The sequence below is a fragment of the Larus michahellis genome, chromosome Z (genome assembly GCF_964199755.1).
Source record: "Larus michahellis chromosome Z, bLarMic1.1, whole genome shotgun sequence".
NCBI lineage: Eukaryota > Metazoa > Chordata > Aves > Charadriiformes > Laridae > Larus > Larus michahellis.
In genome coordinates, this window is record NC_133930.1 from 87,642,368 (window position 1) to 87,667,002 (window position 24,635).

The 24,635-nt window shown below is 49.0% G+C and overlaps 1 protein-coding gene across 1 annotated transcript; it reads right to left on the reverse strand.

Moving 5' to 3' along the window:
• FRMPD1 (FERM and PDZ domain containing 1) lies at positions 1 to 24,635 on the reverse strand. The gene is made up of 15 exons (XM_074568884.1): positions 24,535 to 24,635; positions 23,582 to 23,739; positions 19,689 to 19,791; positions 19,261 to 19,306; positions 17,154 to 17,261; positions 13,152 to 13,247; positions 11,343 to 11,468; positions 10,172 to 10,291; positions 8,922 to 9,058; positions 7,594 to 7,720; positions 7,099 to 7,194; positions 5,671 to 5,853; positions 5,106 to 5,253; positions 3,600 to 4,415; positions 1 to 2,333 (listed from the first exon to the last, which is right to left on the reverse strand). The coding sequence occupies exons 1-15, from the start codon at positions 24,633 to 24,635 to the stop codon at positions 1 to 3; spliced, it is 4,698 nt and encodes a 1,565-aa protein (XP_074424985.1).

The following is a 24,635-nucleotide window of genomic DNA, read 5'->3' on the forward strand; positions in this document are numbered from 1 at the left end:
TCATGACAAGGCGGGTACCCTGAATTGCTGCAGGAGACAAAACATGGCAGCTGTAAGAGCTGTGTGTTGGCGAGCAAGGAGCTTGGCACCCAGATCTGGGCAGCCTTGCCTGCAAAGCTGCTGGTGGACAGCCTGCACAAGCTGGTGGTAGGTGCCCACCACATCCACAAGCGCAGCCCCAAGCTCCTCCTGCCTCTGCCTGCACAGCTGGCAGTGCGTCACCTGGAAGCAGGCCACTGCCAGCTGAACCAGGTGGTTAAATGTCACCTTCAGTGCACCCTGCAACTCTTTGAGGGGCTGCTCTGTTTTCAGGAGCTCCTGGCAACTGGACAGCAGGTCCCGACAGGCTAAGCCAAGGGCACCCTTACTCTCAGCACCCTGCTCTGCACATTGATCTTGCAGGTGGGTTGCCTGGTTCCCAGAGAGCTTCCCCACAACCTCCTGAAGCTCTGTGGTGTAGGCTAGGAAGCAGGAGAAATCTGCAGGGCTCATCCGTGCTTGGTCCTTCAGCTGGCTGAGGGCTTGGACATGAGGGTCCCACCATGCCACATCCCTAGCAATGGAGACTGGGTGACTGCCCACAGGGGTCCCAACAAGACTGCGGCTGCTGGATGGTGGGGTGGTGAGGGGTCCCAGAAACGTGCTGCACATGGGGATGGTGGTTTCACATTCCCCCTTGTCTGCAGGCCTGTGGAAGCAGCTGATATAGGACAGCCGACAGCTGCACTTGTCCATCCCAACCTGTGGTGGAGATGTCATCTTTGCTGTGGGAAAACCCAAGGTCCTGGTCACAATGGGGTCAGAAGGGGTCTGCTCATCCTTTTTGTGGTTAAAGCATAGGAAGGAGTGTTTTGAAGCCTCCTGGTCTTCTGCTCGTTTCCCCAACGAGCCTAAAGGTATTGGGCCTGAGGAGATGGAAAGCCCTAGAGACGGAGTCAGAAGACCATCCCTCCCCACCTCAGTAGCCTGTTCTTTGTGAAGAGGAGTCTGGACAGGCCGTGGCTGTTTGGGAGCCACGTTTCCTCCATCTTTTCTGGGCTCTCCTTTATCCAGCCCCAGGCTGCTTACCACCTCTCTCTCAATGGGTTGTCCAGCTGAGGATGTTTGCATCTCCCTTCCGACAGCATCAGCCTCCAGGCACCCATTGCTCTTCTGAGAGGCCAAAAGCTCTAGTGGGACATCTGCGCTTTTCTGAGATGTGAGGTCTGTCCTCACCCCAAATGAGAGCCAGGAGAGGCGAGTTATAACCCCTGAAGTGCTGCTGCAATCTGTTAAGAGCTGGGTTGCATCTGGAAAACCGACATTTTTATTGTGCACTTTCTGTAAGGCCTCCTTGTTTATCACTTGTCTGCTTTTTGCCTGTGAGAAGGCACTGTCACCACTGTTTTCAGCGCAGCTGTCACAATTAGCTTTTCTTTCTTCACAGGGAGCTGGGACAGGCTCCTCAGACATTGCTTGCCTCCCAGCAGTGGGGAGCAGTTCCTTGTCCTGGGCCACCTCATGGGGAGAGGCCACGCTGGGGCCATGAGCTGATGGTGGTAGTGTGTGTTTGTTAGCAGGCGAGGTCACCAGTTGGTCCAGGGATGGGGGTACATCACTAACCTTGTGCTGGGTTGCCATTGCCTCACCCACATCCTCCAGTGCTACTCGGGCTGGCCAGCCTCCAGTGGCCACACAGCTCTCCTCACTTGGCCACCCAGTATTTGTCTTCATGGAGGAACTTTCCTGGGCAGCTCTGCATTGTCCCCCAGCAAGGGGCACAGGTTCCTCCAGGGACAGGAAAGGTGGATGTACAGCATGTGCAGGTTGGAGGCCACCGTCCACATGTATGGCAATGCCTGCACTCTCCTCCGGGTGCTGGTCACCCTGCAGGCGAAGAGCAGAAATGGAAGAAACCACTGAATCAGTCACTGATTTTGTTTCCATGGTGTCAGGCTCCATTTCCATCGGGTCAGAGGATGGGTTTATGCTAGCAGTATCTCTCTGGGCCTGGGTGGCAGCAAGAAGTCCCAGCTCTGCATCCTTTTCGATGTTCTCTGAGGAGGGTGGAGCGGGGAGTTGAGCAAGGAGTTGGGGGGCAGGTGGCCAAGAGCAGCGGCTCTGCAGAGAGCCTGGCAAAGCCAAGGGGAAAGAGACCTGTGAGGTGTAATCGGTTTTCAGGAAAGATCTCCTCTTCCTCAGGCTCTTGGCATATGTCAGCTCCTTCTCCTTTCTGTGTTTCTCCCTTGCTGTCTGCCTTGTGATCACGTTTTCCCCTAGGCTGTAACACCTTGGTTTCTTTAGGATGCAGAAGGAGTTGTCTGTACCCTCCTGGGACGTCATGTTGTAGCCTGCTGGCAAGAAAAAAAACATGCAAGTCAGGAAATGGCCCCAGGCAGCAGAATATCCATGTTATCTATGCAGTGGGCCAAAAATCTCTTAACACAGGTCCTGCAATTGCAGACATAGATGTTTGGCAGCAAAGGCTGGCTCCCAAGTGCCAAAGGAAACTTTCTTACATTATGATCAAGCACCTACTTCGGACCGGCTATGTCAAGAAAAATAAAGACTCTGGGCCCATGGCTACAAAGACTGAAGTCCAGGATTCGTGATGAAGGGCACTGGATAGGCTTTCCCTTTGTTTACTGGAGTCACTTGGTCTGACTGCAGGTACAGCTATAATTCTCAAGTTAAATTTGGTGATATTAGCAGCAACTCCAGAGACCACTGCCTACAGCTGCAGATTTATTAACACTGAAAGGAAACATTATCAGAAATTCCCAGCCTGGATATTTAGAAGATAAAAATTTCCAGAGATTACAGTTTTGTGCCTGAATATGGTATTGTTCCCATGCATGAGCACAAAAGCCAAAATTGTTCTAACTACACAAAACAAAGTCTTAAGAATTTCAGTTAATGTTGAAAGAGCTGGTTATTTCAGAAACAAGAATCCTCCAACTACTGGGACCTGCTCGGCCGCAGGACTCCTCCACCCAGTTTCATAACACGCCCCTGACCCAAAAATTACTTTTAATCTTGGGGGAGCATGGAACAATAATGTTTTACAGCTTTTAGCTCTCCTCAGCTTGAAACAAGACAGCAGAGCACAGGTACTGCCTGACAGTGGGAATATTTGCCATAAAGCTCCCTGTCAGTGCAAGGACACATATCTGTGTTCTGTTGTGTTTCTGGGACTCGTCACTCTTCATCACCAAAGATTCTGCCTACATAGAAGGATGCACAGAACTTCCTTATGCAGCATGCCAGCTTCAGGATCAGGGAGAGCCATACATCAGCATTCTGGAATTCCGGCAGAAACACGGGGACTTTCCAGAATGCCAAACTCATTTGAAAACTGACTTTTTCTGGGATCCAATGCTTGAATGTGATGACAAAACTCCCTGCAAAGCTGCAGCTCTGACCACTGTGTGCACATCCACTGTATTTCTGCTCAAGAGTGGCTTATGAAGAACAGGTGTACAAAGGTCCTTCAAAAATCTTGGGAAAACTATGACAAGCTGAAAGATGATCCCTCCAGGAAGGATGACGGGGGAAACAGGCAACAGCCTAGCCCAGGGGGTGGAAGGAAGGTGACCTGCAGCGAGTGGGTGGTGGTTTACCTGCCAAGGCATCCGGAGGGCTAAGCCTGTCTGCAGCATCATAGAACTCCTCCTCAGAACTGGTGTCACCAAAGCCTGGGGGTGGCTCCAAAATGAGGTTGCTCGCCTCTGCCGTCTGCTCTGCCCCACATGGTACCTCTTCGTGGGCAGACCCATCTTTCCAAAGGCTTCTTTGAGGGCTGCGACTGATGTTGTTCCTTTCCACGCTGCTTGCAGGTGATATGCTGTAGCATAGGCTGTAGTAGCCCATGGTGTTTGTCTCAGACAGCTTGGTCTCCAGCACAGACGCAGCAGTGTCCTCCCCTCTCTGCTCAGAGGGACTGTCTTCACACCCAGGCGCCTCTGCATGCGGTACCTTCAAGAAACAGAAGTAGTCTCTGGTTTCTGCCCTGCTGGAGCCTCCTGCAGCATGAATGGGGAAGAAGCTCTTGTCTGAGCTGCTCATCTCCTGCACTGTTGGTGTGTAGAAGTGGAAGAACTCTGGCCTGGAGGAAGAGCAAGCTTCCAACTCATCTTCTTCTAGTGCATCCATAGAGTCACTGGAGCCACTTGTCTTAAACCCTCGACTTTCGGTGTTGGCTGAATCTGAAGCCTCGGATGTGCTGTCTGTTGCATTGTCACCCCCATCGCACTGGTCGCTCCTTCCAGCTCGGGGCTTTGTGCTGTCCTTCTCCAGCTTGTGGAGCTCTCCCAGCTTCTCCTTGTTGCACACAGGATGGGCACTGCTGTATGCTATAGGATGGTCCAAGCAATGCTCTGAGGAGGAATCCAGCTCCCAGGAGTCTTCAGAGTCACTGCAGGTTCGAGATTCATACCCTGGGATTGAAACATAACGGATCAGCCGGTCCTTTGCAGTGGCAAGGAGGAACAGCCAGACAAGGGTTACAAACTCGCCTGCACAGCGGGGATACAAAGCCCAGAGAGCTCTGCCCTCACTTGCTGATCAGCAGATAACGTGAAGATGCAATCTGACCTGCGGGGCCATAACCTGTCAGTGGAGGCTTGGTCCCTCCTGCCTGCTTTGCCTGGTTTTATGGCAGACCAGTACCAGAGAGAGCTGCAGAACAGGAGCCAGCTAACTCACTGCCTAAAGCCTCCGTCTGCAATCCCTGTGAAGCTGGAGTTATCCTGACACGGGACAGGACAGCATGTCAAACAGATCCTCTCTCTCCTGGCTGAGGCATGCCAGCAGCAGGGAAGTTGTGCAGGTTGGTAAAAGAGCACAACTGGTTAGTGACAGGTCTGCCATTTCAATGACAGGCACTAGCCTTCACTTCTGGGGAAAAGCTGACAATTACTGCGGCTCTTCTCCTGCCCGACATGACTGGGGTTGATGGAAACCTGTCACTGCCTGCACCAAGGCTGACAGTCTTAATAATTTGCAGGTGCCACTGCACGTCCCTGGGCATGATGCTGTTCCCAGGAAGGAATAACACCTCTAACGCTGGAGGATCCACCCACTTTCTCCCCATCCTTTGGCAAAAAAATGGCTGTTTTTTTTTTAACCTTCTTCGGCTGAGACACGGTGCAGTTGCTGTTTTTTCTCTCCCCAGGTAAATATGGAGACATTTGCATCCACGAACAGTCTGTAATAGCCAATGATGAGGCAGACAAGATCTTTTGCACTGTTTGATTCCAGCAGCAGAGTCAGCAGCTTTTTTTGGGGGAAAGGGGAGAAAACAGTAAAAAATGAGAAAATAGACAAATATTGCTTGTACCACAATCCGCAGGAACATGCTGCATACTGAAAAGACAATCCCTCTCTCCCATAGTGCCACCACTGTAGAGCGCTCTGTTTGTGCATGAGGCACAAAGAAAGAAGAGAAATTGTTTTTCTCGCATTTTGTTTCTTTGATATGTCTCACTGATGGAGGACAGCAGGAAGAAACACTTCAGTCATTTTGTATTTTCCTACGAGCTTTCCCTTCTGAGTCTATTCTAAGCCTTTTGTACTGATGACACCATCAGCTAAATGTCAGATTTTGGAAAGAACAGATGGTGTGAATGACTCTCCCCGTGCTCTGTGGCCCTGACACAGCCACACGCTGGCCATTGTGAAAGCACTGCTTACCTTCAGGTCCTGCAGGTAGATTTTCACCATGCTCACTTTTTCAGACTCCTCTGTAAGCTCCATCCTGCTGATGTTTGCAAACTCTGCCAGACTTGTTATGATGTTGAGCTTATTATTGATAATCTGGCTCACCCCATACTTGGCACCCACCAGCAAGGCAACATATGATTCTCTGTCCTGGAGCTGTAGGGGGAGAGGTTAAATCTGTAGCCAAAAATCCAAGCAGGAACCCATTCACCTGTGCTGGGCAGGGACTCCTCAGCCACCCGATCTTTGGTATCTTTTAGCATTGGACTCTACAGCTGGGCTGTAACCAGCTGCAAAGGGAGCCCCTCTACTTACAGGCTGTCAGGTCACCTGCTCCCGGCCGTTCTCTTCTCTGGCTTGGGGACCACCAGTTTCTCTGTGCCACCAAGGCAGGTGGCCCCAGAGATGCACCAGCCATCTAGCAGATCCAAAGAGGTGGTCAGCAGCAGGTTGCTATCAGAAGTGTCATCTGGCAGGCTGTGCCAGATGGACCTAGCGAGACCTACTGGAGCTGGCTAGAAACTTCAGGAAGGCATTTTTGGTTTAGGGAGAAATGTCAGCGCTTTCTGTTAAGATCAGACACTTGAAAAATTAATGAACGCCCATATAATTTGTCAGAAACATTTAAATTTTCACACAAGTGTAAACCTAGGCATTACTGCAACCCATCAGTAAGGTCATCCTCTGGTTCAGACCTACCTACACTGCTCAACTCTCTGTACAAAGCAGCTTGTGGTCCACAGTTCAGCACAGATCCAAGTAGGGACATGCAAAAAAAACAACCCAAGAAACCTCTTGTGTTCTTTTTTACAGTAAGATTTAAGCGTGGGCAGTATCTTTTCAATAGTTTATGAACACACATACCCCTCCCCGATCTCTTAATTACTTTATGACACATAAAATCTAGACAGATCTCGTCTGAAGAGCAAGAGTCACAACTTTCAGTTAGAAAGAATATGCATAATTATCGTGTAGGCTGGTATGTTATTCACTTCAATGGAACTAGGCTGTGTTACCCTAGCACAGTCCCTTGGCAATATTTATCATGATGTCCCAGGACAGGGAAAAGTCGTATGACTGGAACTGTCTGAAACAGCATCACCATAGCTAATGTTATATTTTCTATGAGTATTAAAGCAGACAGGGAAGGAGACTCAGTAAGAGGCTGCTAATCTCACATCAACAATCAGTTTAGAAAAATATTTAAACATTTCTGCTTTAGATAGGGTTTACTTTGGTTAAGACATGATCTTACCCACTGGTGAAGAAAAAGGGTTAAAACTGCTTCTTGTGCCCTATCTTTGCAGTTATTGTCCAAGTACACTGCCATAAGAGATGCACAAAGCAAGGCAATAAGACAGTATGCCAAAACCCAATTACATAAATAAACAGCACTCATACCATGAGGGTGGCATTAAAGATCTTCCCATTGTACATCTTCAGGTCTCCCAGTATTTGCAGGTAGCTCAGGCGCACTTGGACTGCTGCGAGCATATGCTTCATTTTGCAAGAGAAGAAATACTGTTTAGAAACATGACAGATGACTAAGGTTTGACAGCCTGTAGGCTAGAAGATGTTCTTTTCATACAGGACTTAGTATTTCACCAACACATCTAGCTTGGTCTGGATAGGCAATAGATCTGTACAGGACCATCCCACATTACCACATTTGCCATCTGGCAATGCCACAAGCAAACTGCAACATAACAGAACACACTATGCAGGGAAATTAGGGTGCGTGCGCAGCAGAGGGAGTTACAAGAGGAAAAGACAGAAGAAAAGCCCCAAGTGGTCCCGTAGAGAGAACACTCATGGAGGAAAGACATTGCATCTTTGGCCATGAGGGACACTGCCACCATCCTGGGGGGCGCCTTGAACCCAGGGGACACACACTACCTTCTGACGAGGGTCCAGTAGCACCTGGTTCCGCTTCATGTGGTAGCTGATGGCTTTCTTGATATCCTTCCCTCTCATGTTTCGAAGCAAAGTTGGTGAGATGAAGTTTTCAATTCCCCAGTCCCTCCTGCCAGAAAGACGGGAAGGGAGCAAAGGGGGTCCAGCAGTGCTGTCCCCCAGCAAGACAGGAATGTGCAGAAAGGCAGCTGGCCAGAGGCAGAGACGGGCAAAGGCACCACGGAGCCTCATGTCCGGACGGCTCATGCAATGTGACTGCCTCACTTGAATTCACTTCTGTGTACATCTGCTACTGGGTCAGCACATGGGGTTGGATGAATATGTGCTTTCATGCAGAATGCCTGTTTTTACATGGTTATACAGAAGACAATCTACAAATTTAGTCAGCATAATAGTCCCAATCTGTCCTTGCCACCAGAGGATGAAGATTCTGTCTTTACATTCACTTTTCTTTCGTTACGAGATTATTACATTTTAACATCTCCACTTCCCTAGACCCAAAAGTGTGGGCCATTTTTTGTTGCTGAAGAGTTTATTGAGCCCAAGTGTTAAATATGCAGGAACTAACAATGCTGCAGTTATCTGTAGTCGCTTCTCACTCTCCACTAACTGCACATGGTTGGGTATGTCTGGCCGTATGCAAGGAATCGGTGGCGCTTGCATGGGCTGGTGGAGGCTCAATGCTGCAGTTACCACACAAATGTCTGTTATTTAATGATTGGCCCATCACAAGTTCTTAAGCAGGGCAAGTGTGTTCTAACAGTACTGACATGCAGCACAGCACACCTGCTGCTTGTGAAAGCATTTTTCGGTATTTTTTTCCAGATCCCATTACTTCACAGGACCTATCACTTATACTGAAATTAGGTATTTCTGATATAGTTCTGGTGGATGAAGGGATGTAAAGTAATGCCTACGCAAAGTTGATGATTATCCTCTCTCTCAACTACAGCATATAAATCTTAGTATACTGGCAGGAGCAGCCTGGGTAACATAGCAATGTGAGAGATTTGCAATTTCATGTCCCTGCTCTAGCGACAGATCAGGATGTCCCTCTGCTTAGGGACATGCCCAGGTGTTATACTGTCCTTATTATTCAAGCAGCTCAGCAGGTTAAAGAAAGGGAGACTTGTGAAGCCATGTTGCCCTAAAATGACTGGCACAACTAAGAGACTGCAGCCTCTTTCGGTCAGAGACATTCTTCTGTCCAGAGCTAAACACTGGGCAAACATAGAGCTGATGACACTTTTAGTTGGCTCCTTCTTTTGCCAGGCTTAGTCACAACATAAGACAGAAATCTGAGAACTTACTCAATGTATTTCAGGGATACTTTCTGTGGCTGAGCACAAGCATAGATCCTCTCCTGTATGTGCAGAGCAGCCAGACGTAACGCCACACTGCATTTCATTTCCACAGCAAATCTTTCCTGAAGCACATCGCTGCAGCTCTGGAACAAACACAGCTGAGTTAGCATGATGATGGGAGCTCAGGAAGAAGTCAGGATAAGACCTCTGATATGACTACCATGTGTCAAATAAAGGCAGCCACCCAGCTCATTTCAATTGCATTCTGTTAAAAAGCCAAGCATATCTCCTGGATCAAGCACTGGCTGGGTGGACGGTCCCAAAGAGTGGTGGTCAATGGAGTTAAATCCAGCTGGCGGCCGGTCACAAGTGGTGTTCCTCACAGCTCAGTGTTGGGACCATTTCTGTTTAAGGCCCTGGGGGTTCTAATTGACAAGCGGCCAAATATGAGCCAGCAGTGAGCCCAGGTGGCCAAGAGGGCCAATGCCATCCTGGCTTGTATTAGAAATAGTGTGACCAGCAGAAGGAGGGAGGTGATTGTACCCCTGTACTCAGCACTGGTGAGGCCACACCTGGAGTATTGTGTCCAGTTCTGGGCACCTCAATACGAGAGAGATCTCGAGGTGCTGGAGCGAGTGCAGAGGAGGGCAACGAAGCTGGTGAAGGGCCTGGAGAATAAATCTGATGAGGAGCGACTGAAGGAGCTGGGACTGTTTAGTTTGAGGAAGAGGAGGCTGAGGGGAGACCTCATCACTCTCTACAACTACTTGAAAGGCCATTGTAGAGAGGTTGGTGCTGGTCTCTTCTCACAGGTAATTAGTGATAGAACAAGAGGGAATGGCTTCAAGCTGCAACAGGGTAGGTTTAGACTGGACATTAGGAAAAAATTCTTCACAGAAAGAGTGGTCAGACACTGGAATAGGCTGCCCAGGCAGGTGGTGGAGCCACCATCCCTGAATGTGTTTAAGAGTAATTTAGATGTGGTGTTGGGGGATGTGGTGTAAGGGAGAGCTTTGTAGAGTGGGGTTGATGGTTGGACTCGATGATCCCAAGGGTCTTTTCCAACCTAAATGGTTCTATGATTCTATATAAGTTGATTCAAGGATTTCAGGCAAGTTGAATCCAAATGCTCTGTTCTTAAGTCCTCTGCCTTTCACATTCACATAACTGAAGTGGCCTGAAGTATGCTTTGGTTTAAAGCAGAAGTGAGAATTGGGTGAGAATAGATCCTGAAGCATGGAATGCCTTGATTTCACCTGCAGGTAGAGATATTCGAAGGCAACTGGGTCTTCCTGCAGGAGGTCTAAGGGATCCTTTGGGACAAAGCAAACTCTGAAGAGGCACCGGTAGTCGTGAGATTCTCTTTTTTGGACCACCTGCAACAGACAAACAGCATCATGCCACAACTACTGCTGTATGGCTGCAGATTAGCCATTTTCCTTAGCAAATACACGGAGACATTGCTAGTGTTTGTAATTTTATCTTCAATTCTTTTTCTGGTTTTTGCTTCTCCCTGTGGTGGCTTGGAAATCCTTTGACAGCAAAAATTCAATAAATAACCGTTGATCTCATATACTTGCAGGATAACTGTGACAGAAACTTCAAGGCCTTATAATAATGACAGAGGAAAGGGCAAGCTTCTCTGCTTTTAAGTTCAGTCACAAGATACAGCAGCCCTAAACAGACACTTGGATCATTATCATAATGTCAATACAATGTTAAGACCCCTGGGTTATACATTAGCGTATTTTATTCTGGGCAAATCCCATACGGGCTCACCAACTGAAACAAAGCAGAAATTCTGAGGGACATGTGCTCAGTGGTTGGACAGTGTTAGCTACCAAACCTCTCTGCATTACAGTGGGTCATCAACAACGTCAACAGCATGGTGATGAGACTCCCAGGTAGGCACATTCTCACAAATTAGATTAGTCCAGAATTACGAGCACAGCAACACAATTACTAACAGAGTTAACATCATGTTTGCAGGACACAAACTTTTGATTTAAAATTTAATCACAGTGGCACCTGGCTGGGTTAACTCTCTGACTACCGAGAGAACTGTAAATACCTGGGTACACAGCTATGTTAAGACTGTCTCAAATAGTCCTCTGTAGATCAGCCTATCTGACAGGTGACACAAAGCATGGTCATCCCCTACATGGTCCAAGCAATACCAGCCCCTGGGTATTGCTCTGTGGGCTCTCTAAACAGAGTGAGATGCTTCTGAAAGCACCGTTTCTCCATGGGCTCCGGTTAATGCAGTGGTACCATGTGCAACAGAGCGAAGAGCAGAGCACTTCTGCAGATGTGGCCAAGCTGACTCCCTCTTGTGACACCTCTCTCTGCACCTCGCTGGCCACAGTTCACTGGTGGTGGTGCCCACCCCCAGCACAGCTGCCAGGGCATGCAAGGGGCTCTCCTCACCTGCTCAATGAGCTCTTCCTCATGCAGCAGGTGGATCTTTGCCACATTGTACTGTTCCTCCAGAGCGAGGGCAAAGTGCGCAATGCTCCGGATGGAGAGCTTCTCTTTCAAGGTGAGAACAATGTCCTGGGAAGGGAAGGCACACAGATGGTCAAACAGCATTTAGACACAGTTGCTGAGCACTGCTAGCACACTGCATGAATGTGGATGATTCTAGCCTGCCACTGGCAGCTGTGTGGACAGCACTAAAAGGGCAGTGGTGAGACACAAAGTTCTCTGGTGCTGCAACAGAGCGAAATTTTTAGTGCTGTTTCACAGGAAACCAGTGCTTCTACAATTTGCTGCCTTTCCCTCTTCACCGACAGCTTCGAACGCATTGACCTAGACAAACCACAGAAGTCTCAGTGTCAGAAAAAGCCTGCAAGTTCATCAGAAGTGGAGGTACGGGAGATGGGAGCCTCTTCGGGACACCAAGCACGAGCTTGGCGGTTAGCTGCTGTGCTTTTCCAGATGTATGTCTGAGCAACAAAACAGTATGCCAGCCAGGCAGTCGGCAGGATGGTGGTTGGAGCCACCCACATCCATTGATGCCAGAGAGTTGGTAAGGAAGGGATTCAAGGGAACTGCAGGAGAAGCACAGAAAGCACAGATAAAGGGAGGACAATACATTTCAGTAGACCAGGAGGACAAGGTAGGGAAACTGCAACTTGCTGTGGTAAGAGTGCATTAAGATGCAAACTTCAAGGTGTAATAGGCATCAAATCCATTTCCTAGAGTCGCATGTCGCGGGCTGCTTCATGCTGAAAGTTTTGGCCTTACAGCTTTTAGCTTGGTGGTGTTAAGCACTTTCTGTCACACTTGATCCAAGTGTTTGCTGTTAGCCATTCTAGCTTTCTATAATGGTATGACACTTTGTGAAGAAACTACTAAGAACTGGTGAAAAACACTTCTCCCCACCAATAAACAAGAATTTGAGAGCATAATTGTAAAAATCTTACCAAATTTGAATCGGTGTTTCAGTTGTATGGAGAAATCTGTTGGAATACTAAGTGTGATGGAAATAACTAGTTTATTTTTGGCAAACATTACTTGACTGAGTACCAATTGAAAGAGAACTCCTTTGACTCACTCAAATCTCTTAAGGTAAGCATAAATGTTTGACTCATCTCAGTGTTAAGCAAAGATCTCTCAAACAGCAGAGGAGCTCTTGAAAACACTTAACTTAGGAAGCATTTTACCCATTTGAGTGTTTCTGTGAGGATGCTGGTGAGGGTTGCACTCAACTTCAGTAGGGAAAAATTTGTTTCAGGTCAGAGGTAAGCAATTCAATTCAAACCTGAGGAATTAATCCATCTTTTAGATGTTAATCCCTTGCAGGTGGGCATTCATATCTCTCTTTAAAACTCATCTCCCCTTTCCTTACTACCTCCTTGCTTTATTTCAGTATTTTCTTTTTCTCTGCCCTGCAAGCCACAAGACTTGCAGAGACTTACTTGCGTGAGAGACCACAACAGTTTTGTCAAGTTTGGATGAACTAGACAATAAACTCCTTTTTGAGCAAAGTTTTCAGTGCATTATAAATAAAATTGTATAAATAAAATTGGCTGCTAAGAAAACAGAGGTGAACCAAAGCAACACCTCCTCTGCAGAAAGAGCATGGAAAATCCAGCAAGCTCAGCATCAGCCAGCACTCCAGTTCCCACTAGGTGGCGAATACAACCAAGTGCTTGCAAGTTCCACTGCACGCACCTTTGCTGCTAGATTGAATTCAGGTGGTGAGAACAAAGACAGACAACCAAGCATCATTACCTTCACAGTAGTGCTCGTCTCAAACCTGAAAGCTTTCGTCTGTCCATTTTCCAAGTATACCTTGAGAACGTTGGGCATACAAAGAAGAGAATTCCCCTGTAGAACAAAAGCAACAGCACTAATTCTTGGACGTTAAGTCTCCGGGCATCCGGCTGCTCTGCCTGACACAGGACATCCTGGTATAAATTAAAATCTTTCTCTGCTTTTGCAATCTTCTTCTGTGGCACCAAGCTTTATTCCTTGATTATTCTTCTGGCACAGAACAAGGGAAAGAGAGCATAACAAATGCCTTTATCATAAAACTGTAGCCAGTGCAATAGCTGCATGTGGCCCAGATACGCCCACTGTTCAGCTCCCACATGGCACAGGAAGATCTGGCAGGTACTGAAAGCTGCAAGCCATCCTCACTGCTCATTACTGGAAAACCAGCGATGTCTGCTGGAAAAGACATCTTCCCATTATTGGGCACCAGGCAGCAATAACCCCAACACTGACCACTTCCCACTGGCAGCAGCCATGACTTCAGCTCAAGAGCTACACAGACCCTGTATGCTACTGTGTAGTATGCTACTGTGAATATATTTTGCACACCACCAGAAGGCTGTAGGATTCAGCTAAACGTGCAGTGGTACTTTTACTGAGCATTCCACTAAGATTTGTGACTCCTGAACTTCCCAAACAGATGATGTAACCAGAATTTCTTGAGATAGGTCTCAAATGCATTAGGCAAGGCAATGACTCCCATAGCAAAAGCACCTCTGTTGGGTGCTCTTGGAACTTGGCCTCTGTCCTTCAGGGGCTGTCTAGGGCTGCACCTTTCAACCTTCCACCTTACTCCTTTAGTAGAGCTCATTTGCACCTTCCTTCTTGTTTTCAGCCTTATTCTTGTTGCTCAGTGCCGAGAATGTTTACTTCTCCATGTAATGAGAATCTCAAGGTTGAGAAAGACATTTCTAAGACGCTCTCTCCTATGTTTCATTTACTGTAACACCTTATAAATCTCACAGCCTTGGTTCCTCTTGATAAGAGGGCCCATATACCCTGGAAGTACTAGCAGAACAAACATAAAACACTTTTGAATCTTGTTCCTTGTTCCTCCCCTCCCTGTTTTGTGGGGTTCAAGCTGCCTACAGTCATCACTGAGAAAAAAGAGTGAATATTGCCACTACTCCCAAGCCCAAGCTCTAACTCCTTCCTGCGAAGTAGCACGAACACATTGCATCTTTGACAGGTCCTCCATCAATTTCAGAAAAGTGATGCTGGTTTGCACCAACTGCACATTTTCTCCGGTAGCTCCCGCAGCCTCGGATTATCATATGAATGGGGTCTTGTACAGCCAGCACACAGCAGAACTTGAAATCTATATAGAAACTCATATACAAATGAAATATCGCTACTCTCCTGGTCAGATCCAATTAGCTGGCCAGAACACCCAGATAGGATTTCTCTCCTTTTGTGCAGGCTCTAACAGACTACTACGAATTAATGCTGAAAGCTGCTGCTATGGCTTACGCAGCTGTACCCCTCCTGTTTTGTCTGGTGCAGGGTTGATTTACTCCATGTTACAGCTAGGCCCACAGCTTCTAATAATACACTGACTGATGCTGACCTGAGGATCCTGAGGGACCTGTCTCTTGCATATCATTCAGTTATATAGGAATACATAATAAGTTTGCAACAGAAAATGGAGGCCAGATAGCATTGCAGCTGATAAACAATTTATGTTCCCAAACTGGAGTTTCAGGTTTCAACTGCAGAAGGCAGCCTCTGGGTTCCTTCCAGTTGCCACAAAGATCACTTAGCAATGCTCCATTAAGATGAGAAGAGTAGTATATTTACTGAAACAGGAGGCTTTGCAGTTTTTCAGGGCCATAATACCCATTTTGGCTGTCTTAATACATCAGTCCACTGAAAGGAGAGCAGTTCTAAAACACTCAAGCGGAGTAGCTGCTGTCTATAAGTGAATAGTGCTTTTCCAGAAAGAAGTCATAAATATGCAACAAATTTATTTACTCTTCCTTTGTGCTAATATTTTACTGTTCAAAACAGGGTCCATATCCAACTGGTGAAAAGGGAAGCTAACACCAGTGGGACCCCAACAGACAAATAAATTTCTCATACCTTTATGTTCTCATTAAATGGATAGCAAACTATATATTGATTGTGCCCTTCCTCTGAACTTGCTGGTATAATTAACTTAGCTCAGCAGAGAACTGATAGAGGCTTTGTAGGAAGCACAAAGTACAACGTCCCCTTCATAAGTGCCTTCTTCAGACCTCTCAAGACCTGCCTTGCAATCAGTAAGTCAATGGCACAGATCTGAGACCTGCATGTGCTGCAACGCCAGTGCCCAGTCTCTGGCTGAAACAGCTCCATGGAAGCTCCCAAGCAGAAAATAGCGTGAACCTCCACCTATAAGAAAAAACAGAGTCTGATGGCATTTTCAGGTCTGTCTGTATCCCATGACCAGCCTTGCCCAAGGCCTCTCAGTCATCTCTGCCTGGGACCATTTCCAGAGCACATCCTTCTCTTCCCTAGTCCCTGAGCGTCATGTCTCCCAGCTGCATGAGGGGTCCAGTACCTGGCTTCTGTCAGGAAGGGCGGCCCAGCTGCCATAATGCTCAGGCAGGTCCCAGACAGACCTGTCATTAAGATCTGAGGGATGTGAACACAGCCCTTGGTACAGCAGAGATGTGCCTTGCAGCAGCTCCAGCACATCTGGCAACAACTTGGCAGGAAGGAAAGGATCCCAGAGTCTAGAGAGATGTATGTAGCAAATGTGTCAGGAGTCACACCTGAACCTCTCCTGCTCTAAAGAGCAGGCCGGAGAAGGAGTCCTGACATGCCTGGAGTCAGGCACAGGTGCCAAAGCATTTGCATTGTGCCTGTCTAATAGGCTGGTGACATCCATGGCATCTCTGGCTGCACCTCTGCCCTGGTGCAGGGGGAGAAAAGGAAACACCTGCCTTAGCTGGGTCGGGAGACCTCCCTACCGCCAGAGATGGGAAACAAGAGACAGCCTAGAAGAGAAGAAGAAAAGGGCCTAATGGAAAGGAAAAAAGGAAAATTCAACAGAGTTAAAGACTCCCAACTGACCCCAGTCCATCCCAACCACACTGAGCTTAGTAAGATAACACAGAAACAAAAAGGAAGCATTTAAGAGCTGCTCCCATTTCAGGGAAGCTACAAGTGTTCTCACTTCTTGGCCTTTTCTAGTACAGGCAGACCCATATCTACCCAGCTCATTTGTTAGTAGTGCTAGAAACCCTGTGATAAATTTGCAGCATTCCTCCAGTGAGCTGCAATCTTATTTCACGTAAGAACAGATCGGCTCAGCTTACAGAGAGTCTATTATGGAGGCAGCTGTGAATGCTCTGTGGAAGCCTGCTGCAAGGATGTGGAACACAACAAGCTGTCACCCTATCAGCTAGAGAACATATGTCAAATTTAATAGTAAAGCAAAGTCACCAGTACCAAACTCTCTGAACACAGTGCTACCTGAGCACTGCTGAAGGCCAGGAAGAGATATCCCAGCTATTTCATCAGCAAATAAACCTGGCACGGACAGTAGGATTCACCTCTCAACTGTAGGGTTAGGATTTCTCATGCCCATACTTCAGTCTAAGTTTACTATGGAGAGATTGGCACCTCAGCAGATCACTACTACACCGCACAGCTGTGTAATGCTGATTTAAAGTTCACCTGATGGTAAACGGACAAAAGCAGTACATGCAGGTATTTTCCATAAGTCTAAGTAAGCGAATCAAAGACAAACCCCTCTGGAGGTGCCAGCATTTACACCTGATCACCAGTGAGCCTAGGGGACAAGTTGGGACCAGATGCCTGGATGCATATCCAGGGCAGACTCACACAGTGAGGGTGCAGCCACCCTGTGTAGATCCTGCCCATGTTAACCCAGCTCGGTATCTGCCCGCAGGAATGGCCTGTTTCTTCCCAGCACGCAGTGCTGACGGCGCCCAGCTGCAGCTGCACCCCACTGACCTGTGTGTGTCCATTCACCAGCACTTCCTCTGCGAAGCGTACTTTCACGGGGTTTGTTTTCAGCCTTGCCCTCTTCTCTGCAGTAAGAAATGATGACTTAGGCCCGCCCTGAAAAAATAACAGCACTCAGTTGGCAGCTCAGTCAGTCTCATGAGAGGCAGAGGCCTACAGAACAGGCGGGGGTGCGATCACAGCCCGCGCTGACACTGGTCACACCACACTGCCTCGCACTTACAGGACCAGGTGCTGTTAGGAGTCTCTCACCCTCCAGGCTTGTCACAGGCCTTTTTGACCTATCTGGGCAGTTGCTACCCTCAGAGCCCAAATCCATCTGTCCAACAAGTGGACATAAATGCAACACATGCTGTACATACTCCTAATTTCACTGCATGTTAACACATTACTGTGTTTAGGCATCTCCCCAGCTCCTGCAATGAAGCCAGGATCCTGCAGAATGACTGTTAATCTGCCAACAGCTGGCTTGCAGCGGGGCTACAAGGTACCATAAACCAGCATGTGCAGAGTGCCGTGCAGTGATAGAACCCCTTGGCAGCATTTCACAGGAACACAGTTGTGTGTGCAGCACTTCCCAGCTCAGCTGGGGTATCTAGAGCAGAGTCTCATGTTGCAAATGTTTAAGAAAACTGCCAAAGGCTAAAAAGCCAACTTGACTTAATTGCACTGCTGTCACATAACCATGGTTTCACCCTGACAGGGGCCTACCAAGCTCACAAGACACCACATGAGCCTCGGAACAACTGAGTTCTTGTGCCCAGATGTCCTGCTCTTGTAAAGCACAGTACTCCCTAAGAAGAACAGAGGCACTATCCCTCAGTATCCTCACAAACGACTTTGAGGTAGAGCAATTCCTACATTCTTGCCAGAGACGCAGGTGCTTCCCAACCTACCACAGCGTCAGCTCGCCCCAAGGACATTTGGCAAGGACGGAGAAAGGGAGGCAGGCAGGAGTCTGTGCCCAGCTAGCCAGCCCTTCCAGAGTCTGCCGGGCTGTAGGGAGCATCACGCCCCGCAGCTGCCCTGAGGAGGGACAAGGCGTCCCACATCCCTTCTAGTGCTGCCAGGGCAGCCCCGGCAGAGGGTCTGGTGTCTGTCGATGGGAGGCGTTACCTCTCAGCTCTAAGCACAGCTGCCTTCAGAGTGGGGCAAGAGCCAACCCCAAACCCAAGATCAGCCTTGGCTGTATTTGGAGGTGTCCTTAAAGTGACCTGCAAAGGAAAAAACAAAAATGGGTTCGTGCCCCATTGGCTTCTCAACAATGCATGAAGGCCTGTGAAGGGTGTTCCAAATCCCATGAAGGGTTTGCCAAATCCTTTTTTTTCTGAAAAGCCATTGCATTTTCCCCCTTTTGGCAGGCATCCAGGTCTTCAGTAACTAACTCTCATCTCCAGAGCCAGATCAAGCACTGGCAAGACTGACAGCCAGTATACCAGGCAAGGGTGATCAGATTAACAAAAGAGGGAAGCCACCGTTCAGTGGGTTTGCTTAAAGTTTTTCTGGTTATTTTGGCTTTGTGCACATCCATTGAATGCCAACATGGGTGGGAAACTTTGGACAGGAAAAATGTATTTAAGAGATTTTCTCTTCAATGTACCTTCACTGAATGGCCAAAAAACCATCATGACCTTAAGCCTGACAGCTCCAGTAACTCTTCCGAAAGAATCACAATTCTTGTTTCTAAGAATAAATCAAAATTTAAAAACTCCAAACAAATGAAAAAGACTCCCAGAATGCCTTCCGGGGAGGGGTGGGCGGGAATTCACCTCAGGCCACTTTCATACATCACAAGAAGCCAAAAAGCACACAAACCCAATTTTGTCCTTGCTTTGCAGCTCAGCTTTTATACACATTGAAATACCCTGCACCCAGGGGAGCTGTGAGAGGTTGCCACTGATTCTCCACAAAACCTTCTCAAAGGACATGCGTGGAAGCAGAGGACCCTTGCAGCTCCCTCATGGCTTTGGTCGGGCCCTTGCGTCCTGCATGCCAGCCCAGCTGCCCCACCTTCCCTGCGGGCCACGCTGCCGGCCATGGCCATCTGGGGCAGTGCTGCTGGGAGTGCTGAGAGTGCTGAAGAAAGGCCATTTACCAACGTGCAGCGCAGGACAGTTAGGAGGAGCTCATCACCGGCCTCCCTGTAACAGAGACAGGCAGTTGGTCAGGGTCAGCAGCCACCTGCACCTTCCTCCCCAGCATCACGGCCATCAGGCCCTCCACCCTGGCAACCGAAGGCTCTCAGCTGGGCAGGGCGCAGCGTACCAGGGCCCACCATGGTGCCGGAGAGCAAGGAAACCCCAATCTCCTGGGCCACTATGCCCTTCAACTGCAGGGCAGGCTTGTCCCTGTGGGGCTGGCCCCCTCCCAGCCCAGCACCCCAGGAAGCAGCGAGGTCTTCCCCTCGGCAGAGTCCAGCCCCACATGGCCATGCACCTCTGCAGCCCTTGGTGAGACCCAGTCCCTGCACCTCTCCTTTCAGCCCTCTGCCACCTCGTCCCCACCGGCCATGCGGGACCACACCTGATGATGTCAGCTGCTCGTTCGACAGACACATCATCCACCGCAGTTGAGTTTATCATGAGGAGCTGATCGCCCGGTTGCAGCTTCCCTTCAGCGGTGCTCCCTGTGGGTGACCGGCACTCTGTTAGTCACGACTGTGCCATGCCAGCAGACCTCCTCCCACCAGCAACGCTCACTGCAAGCTCCTCTTCCCACCTGGCACCCACTTGCCTCAGCAAGTGCCTCTGGATGTCAAAATAAAAAAGAACCAAAGGACGTTGGGCCCTGATACCAGCTGGTGTACCACCGCCCTTATCCATGCCACCTCATCCGGGCTGTCCCTTGGCCCCAGAGGCTGCCCCTGCCCTACAGAAAATCACTCTTGCGCAGGTCTTTTCCCTTGGTAGAGCCCACCACACTGTCCTCAGACAGAGCCTGCCCAGGGTGCGGCAGGAGAGCTCATAGGCTCCCAGTAAACCGCAGGAGGACTGGGGGCAGCAGCACTGCCTTGCCTTTTGCCCACCCGCAAGCACTTCCCCTCTGCGGGGTCTGCACCCTGGGCTGACCCTGACAGTCACCACCTGCGGCGCACAAGCCCAGGCTTGGCACTCCTGGCATGCCACCATCCAGACCAAGGTGCCGCCGCAGTCCATGGGAGATGTGGGCTGGATTCCGAGCTCGGTGACTCCCCTCTGCAACTTGGGAGAACACGGAGGAGGTCTCCTTAAGCACACTATCTGCTGGGAGAATCCACAACAAGGGGAAAAGATGGTTTCTGAGCTTTGTTTTCCAGGAGAGCAGCAGCCGCACGATCCAAGGGGCTAAGGAGCAGGTGGACCTCTGATCTGAGAAGGAGAAGCATGCTTGCACCCCCCAGCTCTACTACAGCCAGCCTGCTGGCTCAGGCACACTATGAATTTCTCTGACACAGAGGTGTGCCCACAAACCCACCTAGCACCCACCCCCTGTCCCTCAGGAAGACTCCGGCATCAGGTACCATACTTGAAAGGCAAAACACATAATTTGGAATGAAAAACAGGGCTTTTATCTGTGGCCTCCTACAGCAAAGGGCGGGACTTAAAAGGACGGATATCTTTGTGCCTCAGTTTTAATAAAATAATGATTCTTTCTGATTAGGAAAAAAGAAAAGACTAACAGAAAAACTCCTTCCCCACTTCACAGACCTTAAGACTCTCAGCTAATTTGTTAGTTGGCCACTAACATTAAGGACAACAAAAAAAGCTTTTATAAATACATCAACAAAAAGAAAGCCAGGGAGAATCTCCATCCCTTACTGGATGCGGGGGGGGGAGAAAGTTGCAACCAAGGACGAGGAGAAGGCTGAGATACTTAATGCCTTCTTTGCCTCCATCTTCAATAGTCAGACCAGCTATCCCCAGGGTGCTCAGCCTCCTGAGCTGGAAGATAAGGATGGAGGGCAGAACAACCCACCCATAATCCAGGAGGAAGTAGTCAATCTGCTTCTGCACCTAGACGCACATAAGTCTATGGGGCCGGATGGGATTCACGCAACAGCACTCAGGGAGCTGGCGGGAGAGCTCACCAAGCCTCTCTCCATCATTTATCAACTATCCTGGTCAACAGCGCAGGTACGAGATGACTGGAGGGTGGCTAATGTGACGCCCATCTACAAGAAGGGTTGGAAGGAGGATCTGGGGAACTACAGGCCTGTCAGCCTGACTTCGGTACCAGGAAAGATCATGGAGAGGATCATCTTGAGTAAGCTCTCACCGCAAGTGCAGGGCAGCCAAGGGATCAGGGCCAGCCAGCATGGCTCTAGGAAAGGGAGGTCCTGCTGAACCAACCTGATCTCTTCCTATGACCATGTGACCCACCTTCTGGATGTGGGGAAGGCTGTGGACGTTGTCTGTCTGGACTTTGGTAAGGCCTTTGACACCATCCCCCAGCATTCTCCTGGAGAAGCTGGCGAATCATGGCATAGGCAAGTGTACCCTTCGCTGGGTTAAAAACTGGCTGGATGGCCGTGCCCAGAGAGTTGGGATTAATGGGGTGAAATCCTCTCAGTGGCTGCTCACCAGTGGTGTCCCTCAGGGCTTAGTTTTGGGGCTGGTTTTGTTTAATATCTTTATCAATGATCTGGATGAGGGGACTGAGTGCACCCTCAGTCAGTTTGCAGACGACACCAAACCAGGTGGGAGTGTTGATCTGCTGGAGGGTAGGAAGGCTCTACAGAGGGACCTGGACAGGCTGGATCGATGGGCCAAGGCCAACCATATGAGGTTTAATAAGGCCACGTGCCGGGTCCTGCATTTCGGTCACAACAACCCCAAGCAACGCTACAGGCTTGGGGAAGAGTGGCTGGAAAGCTGCCCGGCAGAAAAGGACCTGGGGGTGCTGGTGGAGCCAGCTTAACACGAGCCAGCAGTGTGCCCGGGTGGCCAAGAAGGCCAACAGCGTTCTGGCTTGTATCAGGAATAGCGTGGCCAGCAGGAATAGGGAAGTGACGGTGCCTCTGTACTCGGCACTGCTGAGGCCTCACCTCGAGCGCTGTGTTCAGTTCTGGGCCCCGCTGTACAAGAGGGACATTGAGTGCTGGAGCGTGTCCAGAGGAGAGCGACCAGGCTGGTGAGGGGTCTGGAGACCAGGGCATCTGAGGAGAGGCTGAGGGAGCTGGGCATGTTTAGCTTGGAGAAGAGGAGGCTGAGGGGAGACCTCATTGCCCTCTACAACTGCCTGAAAGGAGGTTGTAGAGAGCTGGGTGTTGGCCTCTTCTCCCAAGTAAATAATGACAGGACCAGAGGAAATGGGCTGAAGCTGCGGCAGGGGAGGTTTAGGTTAGATATTAGGAAGAATTACTTTACTGAAAGAGTGGTCAGGCACTGGAACAGCCTGCCCAGGGAGGGGGTTGAGTCACCATCCCTAGAGGTGTTTAAGAAACGTCTAGATGTGGCACTTCAGGGCATGCTCTAGTGGCAGAGACTGTAGGTTGTTTGGTTGGACTCGATGATCTCAAAGGTCCTTTCCAACCATGAAGATTCTATGATTCTATAATTTAACCACGTTTCACGTGGGAAGGGGCATAAAGAGAAAATTTCCCTCGAAAGCACTGTAAAAGGCCAGAGACCATAGTTATGCTAAACAGCCCACAAGCATGAGCACTTGGACAGGCCGTTCTCCCAGGCAGATGGGGGATGCCACAGCCCATATGGGTGGCCAGAGGCAGAGCCCAGGCCAGACCTGCAGCCACCCTCCCCAAAACACCTGCCCGCCTGGATCAGATACAGTCTTTCTCTGGCTGTCACACTCACACCAACAGGTAAAAAGCAGGTATTTTTGTGTACCCATTAAAAAAAAAAGGTAAATAAAAACCACATTCACAGGTTTTGATTCAGAACCCCCCAGGCCACCTTAAAAGCAGTTATATCCTCCGTTTTGTAACTGGAAGACCTGATCTGCTTGACTTGCCCAGAATTCCACCTCTAGGCTGCCTGTAACTAGCAGTGATCCTCTCTGTGTTACAGGGCTGTAAGCCCAGAGAGCATTTTTAACAACAGATCACTAGGGCCACTGCAGAATAAGAACTCTAGATTATATTCTTCATTTAAATTACAGATAAAACACCAGAAAGAACTTTGCTTTGAAGCAGCTTTTTGCATCCCTGATGGTCAGCTACGTCTGAGTGCAGGCGAAGGATTCGCCATGAAGCTGCCATTGGCTTAGATTTCTTCCATGCCATCAGAATCAGGCAGGTGTTCAAGCACTCTGCACGCCACAGGCACACAGGCTTTTGCCCTCAGTATTCAAGGATCACATGCCGACCAGAGGTACCTGAGAAACTCATCAATACCTGGCAAGAGTTTATCACTAGGGCCATCTGGGACAGTTCAGGCTTCTCACACTCGCGACTGTAGGGAGAAAGAACCAGTGCTTACCTGCAGTGACAGATGCAATCGTAAGAGGAAGACTTGGACAAATCTCAAAGCCATAGTGATGGAGGACCAAATCTTTGTATACTGTGATGGTAAGTTTGACATGGCTGGCAGGCTGGCCACTGCCATCACTGGTGCTGTCTGTCATAGACACTCTGCCCCTGTGAGACAAGAAGCTGGTGATTAACTAGATATAGTTGGAAGATACTTTATCGAAGGGACATAGACTCACATACACACAGCCCCACTGTCAGTGGACTGCACCAGTATACAGAGAGGCCAGCTCTTCCCTGGGTACCCACGGGTGGCTCTGCACTGTGCTGGCCAGCAGTGATCCCCCAGGCTCCACAAAAAGCCACAGACATCAGACCAGTGGCACCAGCTGCTTGTAACAACTCCTTCAGCCACCCCACCCCAGTGGTCACATGGAGGGAGAACTCCAGGTGTGCCCTACAGCAAGCCCTGATCTCCACAATTCACAGCAACACCTTTACCCAGCAAGGCAGTGAGGGAATTTACAGCACTCTATTTCTGCCAGGATCCAGGCCAGATTTTGATTCACAGACTTCAGGAAAGTAAAGCAGCAGTGGGTCAGGATCCCTTGTAATGTAACCCAGTCTTGCCCTGAAAACACGGGCCAAGGGCAAGACACAAAGAGAAATAAAACCTCATCTTCAAGAAAAGCACATTCTGCATTGAGCAGTGTTGTATTTCTGCAGACGTGGCTCACAAAACCAGAATGGGTGAAAGCAGGAAGATCTGCCCCTGCAAACCAAAGGGGATTCTTAAAATCACTTTTGTTTTTTAGGGACTACTGTATGTATATTTCCCAAGAACAACTAAAACAATGAGTAAGATCTGCAACCTGTGACTGCTCCTGCTTGCTGGGAACAAGCTTGTGCTGCCTCTGATCAAAGCCGATCAACAGATATTCCTTTCACAAAAACCTTATTTACCTGGATGCACCATCCCGAGAGCGGTGAAGCCATTTGGCTACCATTTGCTCTATTCTACATGCTTTGCGTGTCTGGATTAAGTTAGTCTCCAAATCTTCCAT

Bases quoted from the DNA above. Each gene is read 5' to 3' on its own strand.
- FRMPD1 (XM_074568884.1), bottom strand. From the start codon at position 24,635: ATGGAAGATTTGGAGACTAACTTAATCCAGACACGCAAAGCATGTAGA. The intron at 17,262-19,260 runs GTAAATGGCCTT...TTATTTTTTCAG, and splicing joins CTGTCCTGCGCTGCACGTTG to GGCGGGCCTAAGTCATCATT. The intron at 5,854-7,098 runs GTATGAGTGCTG...CTCCCCCTACAG, and splicing joins TCTTTAATGCCACCCTCATG to CTCCAGGACAGAGAATCATA.